This window comes from Cottoperca gobio, unplaced genomic scaffold (assembly GCF_900634415.1).
Source record: "Cottoperca gobio unplaced genomic scaffold, fCotGob3.1 fCotGob3_30arrow_ctg1, whole genome shotgun sequence".
In the NCBI taxonomy this organism is placed as follows: Eukaryota; Metazoa; Chordata; class Actinopteri; order Perciformes; family Bovichtidae; genus Cottoperca; species Cottoperca gobio.
The window spans coordinates 1,100,951-1,114,176 of record NW_021166920.1 but is presented as its reverse complement, the minus strand read 5'-3'; the positions used below and the strand labels follow the sequence as shown (position 1 = coordinate 1,114,176).

The 13,226-nt window shown below is 47.5% G+C and overlaps 1 protein-coding gene across 1 annotated transcript in view; it reads right to left on the bottom strand.

Moving 5' to 3' along the window:
- Positions 1-13,223, bottom strand: part of LOC115005473 (CREB3 regulatory factor-like) — a 25,482-nt gene extending 12,259 nt beyond the window's left edge. The window contains exons 1-4 of the mRNA XM_029427298.1: positions 13,214-13,223; positions 11,719-12,531; positions 4,527-4,700; positions 3,309-3,498 (exon numbers count right to left, since the gene is read on the bottom strand). Of these exons, the coding sequence (XP_029283158.1) occupies positions 3,309-3,498; positions 4,527-4,700; positions 11,719-12,531; positions 13,214-13,223 (1,187 nt within the window). The remainder of the gene's footprint in view (positions 1-3,308; positions 3,499-4,526; positions 4,701-11,718; positions 12,532-13,213) is intronic.
- Between the last annotated feature and the right edge of the window lie 3 nt (positions 13,224-13,226).

Sequence of the window (13,226 nt, the reverse complement as noted above, 5' to 3'; positions counted from 1 at the left end):
ATGTTTTTAATTTGTAAATCGGGTTTCCTTACTTCCCACAAGCCCCTAAACACACCATCAATATAAAAGTCGAAACAGTCTCTCAATGCGAAACCTAAAATATCCCCAAAGACACGCTTGTTCATGGTCACGGCTCACCTACAGCTGCAAATTGGTTGAATTGGCGTGCTGAAGGAGAAGAAACCAACAGCTGCCGGGAAGGCAGGAAACACAAATTCACCAAATTAAAAGCGTCTGGTTCTTGGATGGGTTTGGAAAATGGGAGCGGAGGCGTTTCCAACCTGCAGGAATTACCCGTTTAATCGCACGATGAGAGAACTCACTGGGTCTGCAGGGAACACTCAGTGAGTCACTGTGAGGTGGACATGTTGCAAGAGGAACTTATCAAACGGTTTATGGATAGAGGACGCTAAAGGAAGTTATTGCAGTTCATTCACGCACAGTTATTTCTAACATTTCTTTCCGTCTCAAGACTGACAGCAAACTTTGTACTCTAGCAATATCGTTTTCACTGCACGATTATTCACAACATATTGTTGTTTAGTAAAGACATTGTTTCAGGACGTGTTTAGTTTAGCTTTGCACAAAGACTGGAGGCAGGTGAACACGTTCAGCCTCCACGAGCAGAGGGAACATTAGTTTACATAATGCATCCTGTAACGAGGTCACTGTGAGGTCACTGTGAGGTCACTGGCCCTCAGGTGTTGGTCAGTAAAAAGCTAACTGCTACTAAATACAGTTTTCTATATGCATGTTTAAATACACAAGACATTTTGGAGATTTGCATTTATTCATTTGGCAGACTTTAGTGCAAAGCGTTGTATGAATCCGATGCAGTCAAAGCCACAGCAGATCATGAAAAAGCCTTTCAGAACAAGTTCCACGCTCCGTCCACAGCGCCTCAGGGCTGCAGGTGCATGAAGAGTTCGAGAAGGATCAAGAGAGAGAAGGAGCATATTAGTGAGCGAGTACTCGGAAGATGTAAGTCTTCAAAAGACAGAAGAGGATTCTGCTGACCGAATCTATTCTGTAACTCTCTCCGGCACAGAGGGACTGAACAGCAGGAGTTTGGATCGAGAGATTCGTTGTTCATTTGCGGATCGTATTGAAAGAGGAGCTCAGATACAAAAAGCTTTTGAGCTGTTTGAGACACGTTCGATAAAGCTGGGCTGACATTTTCCACCTGTTTGTACTGAACACACAGATTAAAGGGATATAGATCTGCTCACGTAACTCCAAGTAAAACAGTAAAACATTCCTGTAAATGTAGTCGCTGTAGCTCAGTGGCAAGGACACGTTCTGTCCACCGCTGGTTAAACCGGAGCGTTTAAAACTAGGAGTGTTTTTCCCCCACGCCGCGGGCAGCTTTTTTTAGTTTGATTGAGAAAAAGAAAAAAGGGGGCGACTGGAGGCAGTCGGGATAATCCCACTGCTCACTCTGACCTGTTCTCAGGCAGCCACAAGAATGGCCGCACAAAAAGACGTGAATCTCCACAGATGACATTCCTGCATATTAAATGAAAACATGAGTGAAGCTCAGAGTGTGCACTTAAAGTCTCCTTCTCCTCCTTCTCCTCCATCAACGCTTCTTCACATGATTTGTTTGTCGTGTTTAATATGTTTGGAATAATAAGATATTCCCAGAGTCCCTCTCCTCTTTAAACTGTCTACAATAAATGTTCCTCTGAATCCCCCCCCCCCCTTCCTCCAGAGATGAACTCTCTATGACCCTCTTCATCTAACTCCTCGTCTGCCTCCTCAATCCTGCCCTGATTTCTTCCCATTTAGCCTTTCATCTCCGCTGCTGCTCCATCTTACTCATGCTTAACGTAAACTAATAAAATCGGTATTGTACCTGTATTGTACCTGTATTGTACCGGTATTGTACCTGTATTGTACCTGTATTGTAACGGTATTGTACCGGTTTGTACCTGTATTGTACCTGTATTGTACCGGTATTGTACCTGTATTGTACCTGTATTGTACCTGTATTGTAACGGTATTGTACCGGTATTGTACCGGTATTGTACCGGTATTGTACCGGTATTGTACCGGTATTGTACCTCTATTGTACCGGTATTGTACCTCTATTGTACCGGTATTGTACCGGTATTGTACCTGTATTGTACCGGTATTGTACCTGTATTGTACCTGTATTGTACCTGTATTGTAACGGTATTGTACCGGTATTGTACCTGTATTGTACCGGTATTGTACCGGTATTGTACCTCTATTGTACCTGTATTGTACCGGTATTGTACCGGTATTGTACCGGTATTGTACCTGTATTGTACCTGTATTGTACCTGTATTGTACCGGTATTGTACCTGTATTGTACCGGTATTGTACCTGTATTGTACCGGTATTGTACCGGTATTGTACCTGTATTGTACCGGTATTGTACCTGTATTGTACCTGTATTGTACCGGTATTGTACCGGTATTGTACCTGTATTGTACCGGTATTGTACCTGTATTGTACCTGTATTGTACCTGTATTGTACCTGTATTGTACCGGTATTGTACCTGTATTGTACCGGTATTGTACTGGTACCCACCTCTAGTTGTGTATATCATCCTCAGGGACGTCTTTTAAATGTCTTTAAATTAAATCTAATGCCTACAGACTATGGATGGATTAGTCCAGGGGCCCAAAGTGTCAGGGGCCCAAAGTGTCAGGGGCCCAAAGTGTCAGGTGCTTTCACCTACAAAATGTCAACCAAAGAGACACGTAGCAGCCAGGAGGAGACTCAAAATGGCCACAAAGAAACACAAAAGGCTACAAAGAGACAGAAACAGCCGTAAAAAGACCACAAGGAGACACATCGACTATCAAACTCAAAACGAACACAAAGAGCCACAAACAGAGATTTTGCTCCCATGCAGGAGAGCTGATGGGGGCTTTTTGCACGTCTTTGCCCAGGGGCCCGGTCGTCTCATAATCCACCCATTTTCCTAAGACTTTCTGATTTTCCATCAAGTCAAACCCACTACGTCTTGCATTCCACTAACATTATGTTCTCCTCAAGGCTTTCGTGTCTCTCCATGTCCTCCAGAAACAGTATTAGAAGGTCAACTACTTAAATGCAGCACATATTTGAAAACCAATCTTGAAGGCTAAGAGACTGCAGATACCAAACCACAGAGGCCTGCAGGATCCTTATCTCTTTTTGTTTTTTCAGCGTACGATTTACAAACACTGAAAAGCAAACCTAAAGCCCACTCATCCCTGATAAATCGATACGGAAAGTCTCCAGGGCTCTGACTTGGTGCAGAAGATGTAGGAGGGCAGTAAGTGGAGTCTGGTACCTGGAGGCCAGCTTGTTCTTCTCCTTCCTGGACCGGGCTCGGGCCACGGCGGGCAGGTCGTTGACCGGGCCCATGCCGTCGATGGCAGCGTTGAGCTTCTGCAGCTGCTCCCCGATGTTGTGGAGCTTCTGGGGGTTTGGTGTCAGGTCGCTGGCGTCTGTCTTGCGAGCTTTGCGGCGCCCTTTTTTGCCTGGACAAAGGACGACAGAATTAATTCAATACCCGTCCGTCAAAGTCTTTCAATCCTCACTCTTTTCAACACCCACAAACAGCACCAGCCCCTAAATCCATATTCATCAACTTTGTCATGACCCCAAACTAACAAATCAATCTTTGTTTCCAAAGCTTGTCAAATATGTCGTCATAGTTTAGTTCTGCTCTCGGTTTCTACATAATGGTGTCGAAGACTTTTTGGGCAGGGCATATTATTTATGCGTGATACAAAACAAATCTCTCCGAGGTTAGAAGAAGCAGAGAATATGCGTGACATATTAGATAATCATTTCTCAGGCAGCAGCTTGTGATTTCATTGCATCGTAGAGTTCTCTGGAGAACAAAGGAGCCACAGCTTCAGTCGTGCCTGATGTAAGACTCACTTATCAAGGAAATGTTGAAAAATTCTGATTTTGACATAAAAGTTGTATGTAGGGCGCACGCCTGAGGGTCCCGATCCGATTTATGTCACATGAGAGGAAAGAAATGGGACACTTTCAGCGGCAGACTGAATGTCGTTTTAATGACTCCAGCTGCCAAAAGGCTTCAGTCACTCTGAGGATCTTTGCACTTTCATTTCCAGCTTCACCTTCATGTTCACAACTCATCCATCAATTCTTCTCCCAATTAATCAGAAGGCTTGTTCATGCATTGATGTATTCATGGTCTCATCTTTCCAGCCCCATGATAGTGAATTAATCAGCGCTTAGATAGTTGACGTATACATTTTATTATATTTGAGCTAAACCGTTGCGTTGGCTGCTACTGCAGGAGGAGACATGATGACGACATTGGAGCGGATGATAATTTTTTGCATCATTATTCTCACTTTCATTGAAAAGTATATTAAAATGATCCTGTTGGGATGTTTTGTGAGGATCTGCACCGATCAAAAATATCCTCTGCACCACAACACACGTTCAGAACGGAACCTGGATAAACATTTTGCCTTTAACAAACATTGCGCCTCCTGTGTTGATCTCGTACGAGCTGCGGTGTTCTCACCCTCTCGGCGGTACAGCGTGCTGGGCAGAGTGCTGGAGCTCCAGGACAGAGACCAGTGGATGTCTCCGCCCAGTTTCTTCTTCGTGGCCGACTCTCGAGCGCGTCGGTACTCCCAGAAGCAGCGACGCTTCGACGAGCGCTCGCCCAGCTGCCTCACTGGCTCGGCCTCCACCTCTGGACGGAAGCACAAGCAAACAGAACTTTTGATTTGTGCAATGAATTAATAATAAAACGCACAAAACATACAAGGCTGATCCAGATGAAAGGGCCGATTACATTTTATATCATGAACATTAAAACGATGTGCCACGCACCCCTGGGGATCCGCAGATCTCACATTAGAGAATCACTGATGCAAAATATGACTTGGTAACAAATCCATGGAACAAAAGGTGTACAGGTGTGTTAGCCGCGCCACGAGTCTCCAAATGACTTGTTGGATGAAACAATAACTTTGCTATTCTGGATCATAAACAGTGATGCTTGGTTTAAGTGTGCAGCTGGAGGAAAGAACACGTCGTTACCTAAAGTGAGACGGGTGAGCGGGCACATGTTCAGGGACTCGCACGGCAGCACTCCCTCGTTTCAGCCGCAGGGATAAGCAAGAACTAACAAGCCAGGAGGTAACGATTAGGATTCATCCTCCAGGGACTGTAATCATCCACGTCCATCCATTTGGTTTTTCACAATATCATCCAAAATCTCAGTGTTGGACCAATTAGTTTGGCAGCAAATTTACACAAAGTTATTGCATGTGTGTGGAGGAGACGTGTCCCTCAGCAGAGCAACGTCACCACGAGTTCAAGATCTCACCGTCCACCGTCTCATCTTATGTTTTTATTTCGCTGCATTGAATTATATTTAACTTTGTATTTAAGTGGCAGAACTGCTGAAGCATCACTTTGTTTAACCTCGGATTGATTCTAACACGTTGCATAACGCCTCCATCGCTGCATCACAGGCTCTCACTCGGCTGACACTTTTAGATTCATCCGCTGCAGACGTTTGGATTCCAGTAAACACAGCTACAGTCCAACAGATAGGGTTTTAAAACACATCTCATATTATTCATCAGTCATCTATACCTCTTTGTTTAAATCTATTGTTGTTTCCACATTACGAAGTAAAGATCGTGAACCAGTAGTCGGAAGAACGTCTTCCCAACTCTGGAAACGGAAGCAAAGAGCACATGAACGCACCACTCGCTGTGCCGGAGGCCTGCGCTCTCCGAGGGACATTTAATGTGATCCTGAGGTTTGGGACTTCACACGGAGTAACAGTGAGGCAATAATCCGAATACAGAATCAATACTGAAGAACGTTTAACAATACATCACCAAGACAACTGAATGTCGTACTTTACTACGAGGTGGACAACACTGACGGCCATGTTTAACATATTTAGAGAGTGAATATGACAGATGAAAGCCCAATCATTACTGACAGCCTTCAGTGTTTACGTCTGCCTCGTATGAAATCACTAATCCACAAACACATGCTGCATGTCCTGATGACAAAGCCACCGCCCGCTACAACTGTGTGCATGTTTGCTCTTTCAGAGGCAGACACCTACACGAGCACACAGACGTCACAGAAGATTAGCCTCGGGCGTATAGAGCCATGAATAACCCTTTCATAAATAATACAACATGCAAAGCTCCACCAGCAGGAGAGACGCTTCAAATCTAAATATTAAAAATAGTAATTTCAAGTGGGATTAATTCAGACTGAAAGTTAATAACCATGAAGTCCTATCCTAGCCATTAGCACACACACACACACACACACACACACACACACACACACACACACACACACACACACCTTATGTAACATCATGTCGCCTGGTCCAGTCTGCAGAGCAGCGCCATTGTCTGCACTTTCCCCTCAGCTCCATCTTGCTCTCCAAGGTGCTTCATGTTATACATGTTATATATAACATGTTATACATATTATACATATTATGTATAACTTGTATAACATGTATGTAACATGTTATACATGTTATACATATTATGTATAACTTGTATAACATGTATATAACATGTATAATATGTATAACATGTTATATATAACATGTAAGACATGACATGAAAGAAAGGGAAAGGAAAGGAGAGACCCTGCCCGGAGGAAGCCCGGGGCCCCCGTCTGGAGCCAGGCCCAGAGGGAGGGCCCGACAGCGAGCGCCTGGTGGCCGGGTTTGCTACGGAGCCCGGTCGGGCACAGCCCGAAGAAGCTACGTGGTGCCTCCCATCTATCCATCCTGTGGGCCCACCACTCATGGGAAAAACCGCTGGGGTCGGGTGCGCTGTCACACGGGTGGCAGTGATGGTCAGGGACCTCGACGGCCAAGACCTGGGCAGCAGAGGCTGGCTCTGGGGACGTGGAACGTCACCTCTCTGTGGGGGAAGGAGCCGGAACTAGTGCGGGAGGTGGATCGCTACCAGTTGGATCTGGTGGGGCTTACCTCCACGCACAGTCTTGGCTCTGGAACCGTACTCCTGGATAGGGGTTGGACTCTATTCTTCTCCGGAGTTGCCCAAGGTGTGAGGCGTCGGGCCGGGGTGGGGATACTCACTAGCCCCCGGCTGAAAGCCGCTACGTTGGAGTTTATCCCGGTGGACGAGAGGGTCGCCTCCCTACGCCTTCGGGTTATGGGGGGGAAAACTGACTGTTGTTTGTGCCTATGCCCCAAACCGCAGTTCTGAGTATTCGGCCTTCTTGGAGACCCTGAATGGAGCCCTGCAGGGGGCTCCAGTAGGGGACTCCGTAGTCTTGCTGGGAGACTTCAACGCACACGTGGGTAACGATGGAGACACCTGGAGAGGCGTGATTGGGAGGAAGGGCCTCCCTGATCTAAACCCGAACGGTCGTTTGTTGTTGGACTTCTGTGCTAGTCATGGAATGGCCATAACAAACACCATGTTCGAACATAAGGATGCTCATAAGTGCACGTGGTACCAGAGCACCCTAGGCCAAAGGTCAATGATCGATTTCGTAATCGTATCATCTGATCTGAGGCCGCATGTTTTGGACACTCGGGTGAAGAGCGGGGCGGAGCTGTCGACTGATCACCATCTGGTGGTGAGTTATATGGTGAGAACCTGAGTGGGCGATGTTCAAAACCTCTTTTGCTGAAGCTGCGGTGATGAGCTGTGGTCTCAAGGGGCGGTAACCCTCGAACACCGTGGTGGACCCCGGTGGTTAGGGAAGCCGACCAACTGAAGAAGGAGTCCTTCCGGGTTATGTTATCCGGGAGGACTCCGGAAACAGTTGCAGGGTATCGAAGGACTAGAAGGGCGGCAGCTTCTGCCGTGTCAGAGGCAAAGCAGCGGGTGTGGGAGAAGTTCGGAGAAGCTATGGAGAAGGACTTTCGGTCGGCACCAAGGTGCTTCTGGAAAACCATCCGGCACCTCAGGAGGGGGAAGCGAGGAACCATCCAAGCTGTGTACAGCAAGGGTGGGACCCTGCTGACTTCAACTGAGAAGGTTATCGGCCGCTGGAAGGAGCACTTTGAGGAACTCCTGAATCCGACTAACACGCCCTCTATGGTTGAGGCAGAGCTGGAAGCTGATGGGGGATCATCGTCAATTTCCCTGATGGAAGTCACTGAGGTAGTCAAACAACTCCACAGTGGCAAAGCCGCAGGGGTTGATGAGATCCGTCCAGAAATGCTGAAGGCTTTGGGTGTTGAGGGGCTGTCTTGGTTGACACGCCTCGTCAACATTGCGTGGAAGTCTGGGACAGTGCCTAGGGGTTGGCAGACCGGGGTGGTGGTTCCCCTATTTAAAAAGGGGGACCAGAGAGTGTGTGCCAACTACAGGGGTATCACACTTCTCAGCCTCCCTGGTAAAGTCTACTCCAAGGTACTGGAAAGGAGGGTTCGGCCAGTAGTCGAACCTCTGATTGAAGAGGAACAATGTGGATTCCGTCCTGGTCGTGGAACAACAGACCAACTCTTTACTCTTGCAAGGATCCTGGAGGGGGCCTGGGAGTACCCCCATCCGGTCTACATGTGTTTTGTGGATCTGGAGAAGGCGTATGACCGGGTCCCCCGGGTGATACTGTGGGAGGTGCTGCGGGAGTATGGGGTGAGGGGGTCACTTTTGAGGGCCATCCAATCCCTGTACGCCCAAAGCGAGAGTTGTGTCCGGATACTCGGCAGTAAGTCGGACTCGTTTCCCGTGAATGTTGGCCTCTGACAGGGCTGCGCTTTATCACCAATCCTGTTTGTGATTTTCATGGATAGGATATCGAGGCGTAGTCGTGGAGGAGAGGGGTTGCAGTTCGGTGACCTGAGGATCTCATCGCTGCTCTTTGCAGATGATGTGGTCCTTATGGCATCATCGGTCTGTGACCTTCAACAGTCACTGGATCGGTTCGCAGCCGAGTGTGCAGCGGTTGGGATGAGGATCAGCACCTCCAAATCTGAGGCCATGGCTCTCAGCAGGAAACCGGTGGATTGCGTACGGGTAGGGAATGAACCATTACCCCAAGTGAAGGAGTTCAAGTACCTCGGGGTCTTGTTCGTGAGTGAGGGGACAATGGAGCGAGAGATTGGCCGGAGAATCGGAGCAGCGGGGGCGGTATTACAGTCACTTTACCGCACCGTTGTGACGAAAAGAGAGCTGAGCCAGAAGGCAAAGCTCTCAATATACCGGTCGATCTTCGTTCCTACCCTCACCTATGGTCATGAAGGCTGGGTCATGACCGAAAGAATGAGATCACGGGTACAAGCGGCCGAAATGGGTTTTCTCAGACGGGTGGCTGGCGTCTCCCTTAGAGATAGGGTGAGAAGCTCAGCCATCCGTGAGAGACTCGGAGTAGAGCCGCTGCTCCTTTACGTTGAAAGGAGCCAGTTGAGGTGGTTCGGGCATCTAGTAAGGATGCCACCTGGGCGCCTCCCTAGGGAGGTGTTCCAGGCACGTCCAGCTGGGAGGAGACACCGGGGAAGACCCAGGACTCGGTGGAGAGATTATATCTCCTCACTGGGAACGCCTCAGGATCCCCCAGTCGGAGCTGGAGGATGTGGCCCGGAGAAGGGAAGATTGGGGTTCCTTACTAGAGCTGCTGCCCCCGCGACCCGATCCCGGATAAGCGGTAGACGATGGATGGATGGATTTATTTTGAAATTCCTTACGGCACGTCTGTGCCACCATTTCTGTCCTCCTTCCCACAATGCCTAGTCATGTTCTGAGAACCACTGCACTTTTGTCTCGACTTGCTCCGTTTCATTCCTTCGTATGGATAACGTTCAACGTGTGAGACGATGTTTCAAACAGTGACAACCCTGAGGAACAGGAAGACGGACAGTCTGCTGGGACATGTAGGCTGGATTTCACTGTGAATGTGACAATGTCCTCATTGAGCGCAGTGCTGGAAATGAGTGACACACACACAAACACACACACTTTTCCATCCATCACACAGTGTTCTGCGATCGCCATGAGCTAATGGTTAAGAATAGCTCAAACACACACACACACACACACACACACACACACACACACACACACACACACACACACACACACACACACACACACACACACACACACACACACACACACACACAATAGAGAGCAACAAAGGTGTCTCGCGACTATCGGAATATGACCCAGGCCGCTCTTTGAGAGCGAGCCAAACGACCTCTCCATTACCTCGCAACAAGAGGTCTGAGATTTGTTTATCTAAAGCCAGGACGATCAGAGACGGAGAGAGAGAGTCTGGGAAAAGATGCTAATCTGAAGTGAAGTCAGTTTACATGTGTGTTATCTAATACACGTGTTTACGTCTCGTGTCCTGTAGTCTGGACACGAAGTCACCTCTGACACAAAGTCCTGCAGCGTCACCAACAAGCTTCTGATTCTGCGGCAGCAGAGGCTCAGATAGCCTCATTGCTAACACCTGCAGTGGGCCAACACTGGATCCTACAATTCCCATAATGCAATATATTCATCATAACAATATTTAAAAATATAGATTTAGAACTTTCAAAGGCAGGTTTTCTGTTATAAATGTGAACTAGGGATGCACAATATTGACTTCCAAACTGTACACATCCACTGGCCACACAAGGAAACTACTTAAACGTATTTATTTTTATGCAACGCATTTCATTTTAAATCTTTTATCTGCCGACATCGTGGAGCATGCTTAACGTGAAGTCCTCCAGAGGCCCAGCAGGATTTACACAGCTGATTACAGGTCTAAGAGGACGACTCCACTGTTCGATCATCATCCAGGGTTTCTTTGCAGCAGGTGAATGCACAGTGATCAGGGTCAAAGGTCAAAGGGCGTGCCAGGGCGGAAACTTATAAAAGACGCCGTGTCTCACAGTTTACTGTGACGCTCAAACAAGCGAAGGTTTTAGTGAGTAAAACGATTAATCGATTATCTAAACAGCTGCAGACACGACCAATAGATCACCATGAAACCTCATTAAGTTCATTCCTTACATCAAGACAAGTTTCGCTGTAGTGCAAGGGTTCTGAAATATGTTTAAATATGCAAATGAGGCATTATCCAATGCAGAAGGAGAAACGGACAACGCTACTAAATTAAATGTGTGTTTTGGATGTTTTATTTGCCACTGGTCTGAAAGCCCAAAATCTCAAAACCAGTGCATGAAAATCCAAAGCAGCGTCTCGCCTGCAGCGTCGTCTCGCCTGCAGCGTCTCGCCTGCAGCGTCGTCTCGCCTGCAGCGTCGTCTCGCCTGCAGCGTCGTCTCGCCTGCAGCGTCTCGTGTGCAGGGTCTCGCCTGCAGCGTGCGGCTACAACATTTGTGAATGAGAGATAAGTGAGGTGTAAAGAACAATGAGGCACCAGCTGAACGCTGCTCTCTGTGTTTGTGAAGCTGATTAAAACTCCTCTTCTGCTGTAACGTCGCTCAACAATCTGAACCCAGTTTCATACCCCATGTTCCACTACAAGCCCCCCCCCCCCTCGACTCCGACCCTCAAAGCTGTTTCAACACAGTGGACGTGAAGCCTTGTCTGGGAGCTACACCATCAACGTTGGTATGTAATGTGCCTCTGCTGAGCCAACCACGTCGCAGCAGGCGGTCTGAGCTCTCGTCTGGACACGAGACAGATTGGAATGGGCCCGTGTGGGCAGACGGGCGGCTGGCAGCGCCGCCGAGCGCAGAGATGTCCCCGCCAACAGATACAGACAAACAGAAAGCAGAACTCACCACATTCAGTCTCTGAGGAGCTGGAGAGTTCAGCTTCCACCGCCGTCTCCTCCGCTCCCTCCTCTCCGTCGTCGTCATCCTCCTCCTCTTCCTCTTCTTCTTCCTCATCATCATCATCTTCCTCCTCCTCTTTGTCCTGCCCCTCGTCCTCCTCCTCCAGATCTAGCTCAGTCTTGGCCTGGCTCTCCTCCCTGCCCCGCACCTCCTGCTGTCCCCCCCCCTCCGTGCGGGGGTTGTTGAGCGCGGGCGCCGCCCCCAGCTCCTCCCCCTGGCTCAGGGAGTAGTTGTGCTCCTCGCTGCAGTGCTCCAGAGCCAAACCTGCCGCCGCTGCAGCCACCTCCTCCTCTTCCTCCTGTGCCACCTGATAAACCTCCACCGTGCGCTCCCGGGAAACCCCCCCGTCCCGCCCTGCTCCGGCCGCTCTTCCTGCGACACACAACTCCCTCTCTGTTGTCGTGGCAACAGAGATACGCCCCTCCTCCCTCCCTGCGGCGGTGGCCTGGACTTCCTGCACGACAGGAGGCGCTGCGTGCCGGGTCCTCCTCGTCCTCTCCTCTTCCTCCTCCCGCTCCTCCTCCCGGCTCCTCCCCCAGCGGCCCATCAGCACGGCCTCCTCCGAGCAGGCCAGCAGCTCCCCCCCCACCCCGAGGCCCAACTTGGTGTAGCGGGCCATCTCGTCCAGCGCAGACACGTCCCAGCGCTCCGGGTGCAGGTCCTCCCCAAAGCCACCGTCGTCCACACAGGTCGCTTCAAGCAACTCAAAGGGTCGTTTCACTTGGCGATGCCGGGGAGCCCAGCATGAGGGAGCACGCTCTGAAGGACGGAGACGTTAGATATGAACACCGTACTTAATAAATACAACACACAGGTCAGTAACTACATCATTTGGATCTTCATATTTATAAATAATATATATATATAATTATAGAGAGAGAGAGAGATATATATAAAAGAGCAGATATAGAGAGAGGATAGAAAAATAGTAGATTATATATATATAGAGATATATATATATATATATAAAAATCTAGATATATATATATAGATATATATATTGAATATATATAATTTATATATATATATAATATATATATATATATATATATTATATATAGATATATATAGATAGATATATATAATATATATAATATATATACACAACATTATATATTACATATATATATATATATATATATGTTATATTATGTGTTGTGTGTATATGTATATATTATATATATATATATATATATATATATATGATATTATATGTGTGTGTGTTATGTATATATATATATATATATATATATATATATATATATAATATATATATATATGTATATATATATATATATATATATACATACACATACATATATATATATATACATATATATATACATATATACATGCCATGCCATGAACTCATTTCTCCATAAAGCTGAGGGCAGCACTTCTGTTCTCAAACTAACATTTCATCGGACATTCAGAGAGTCACGTGACTCCATCGC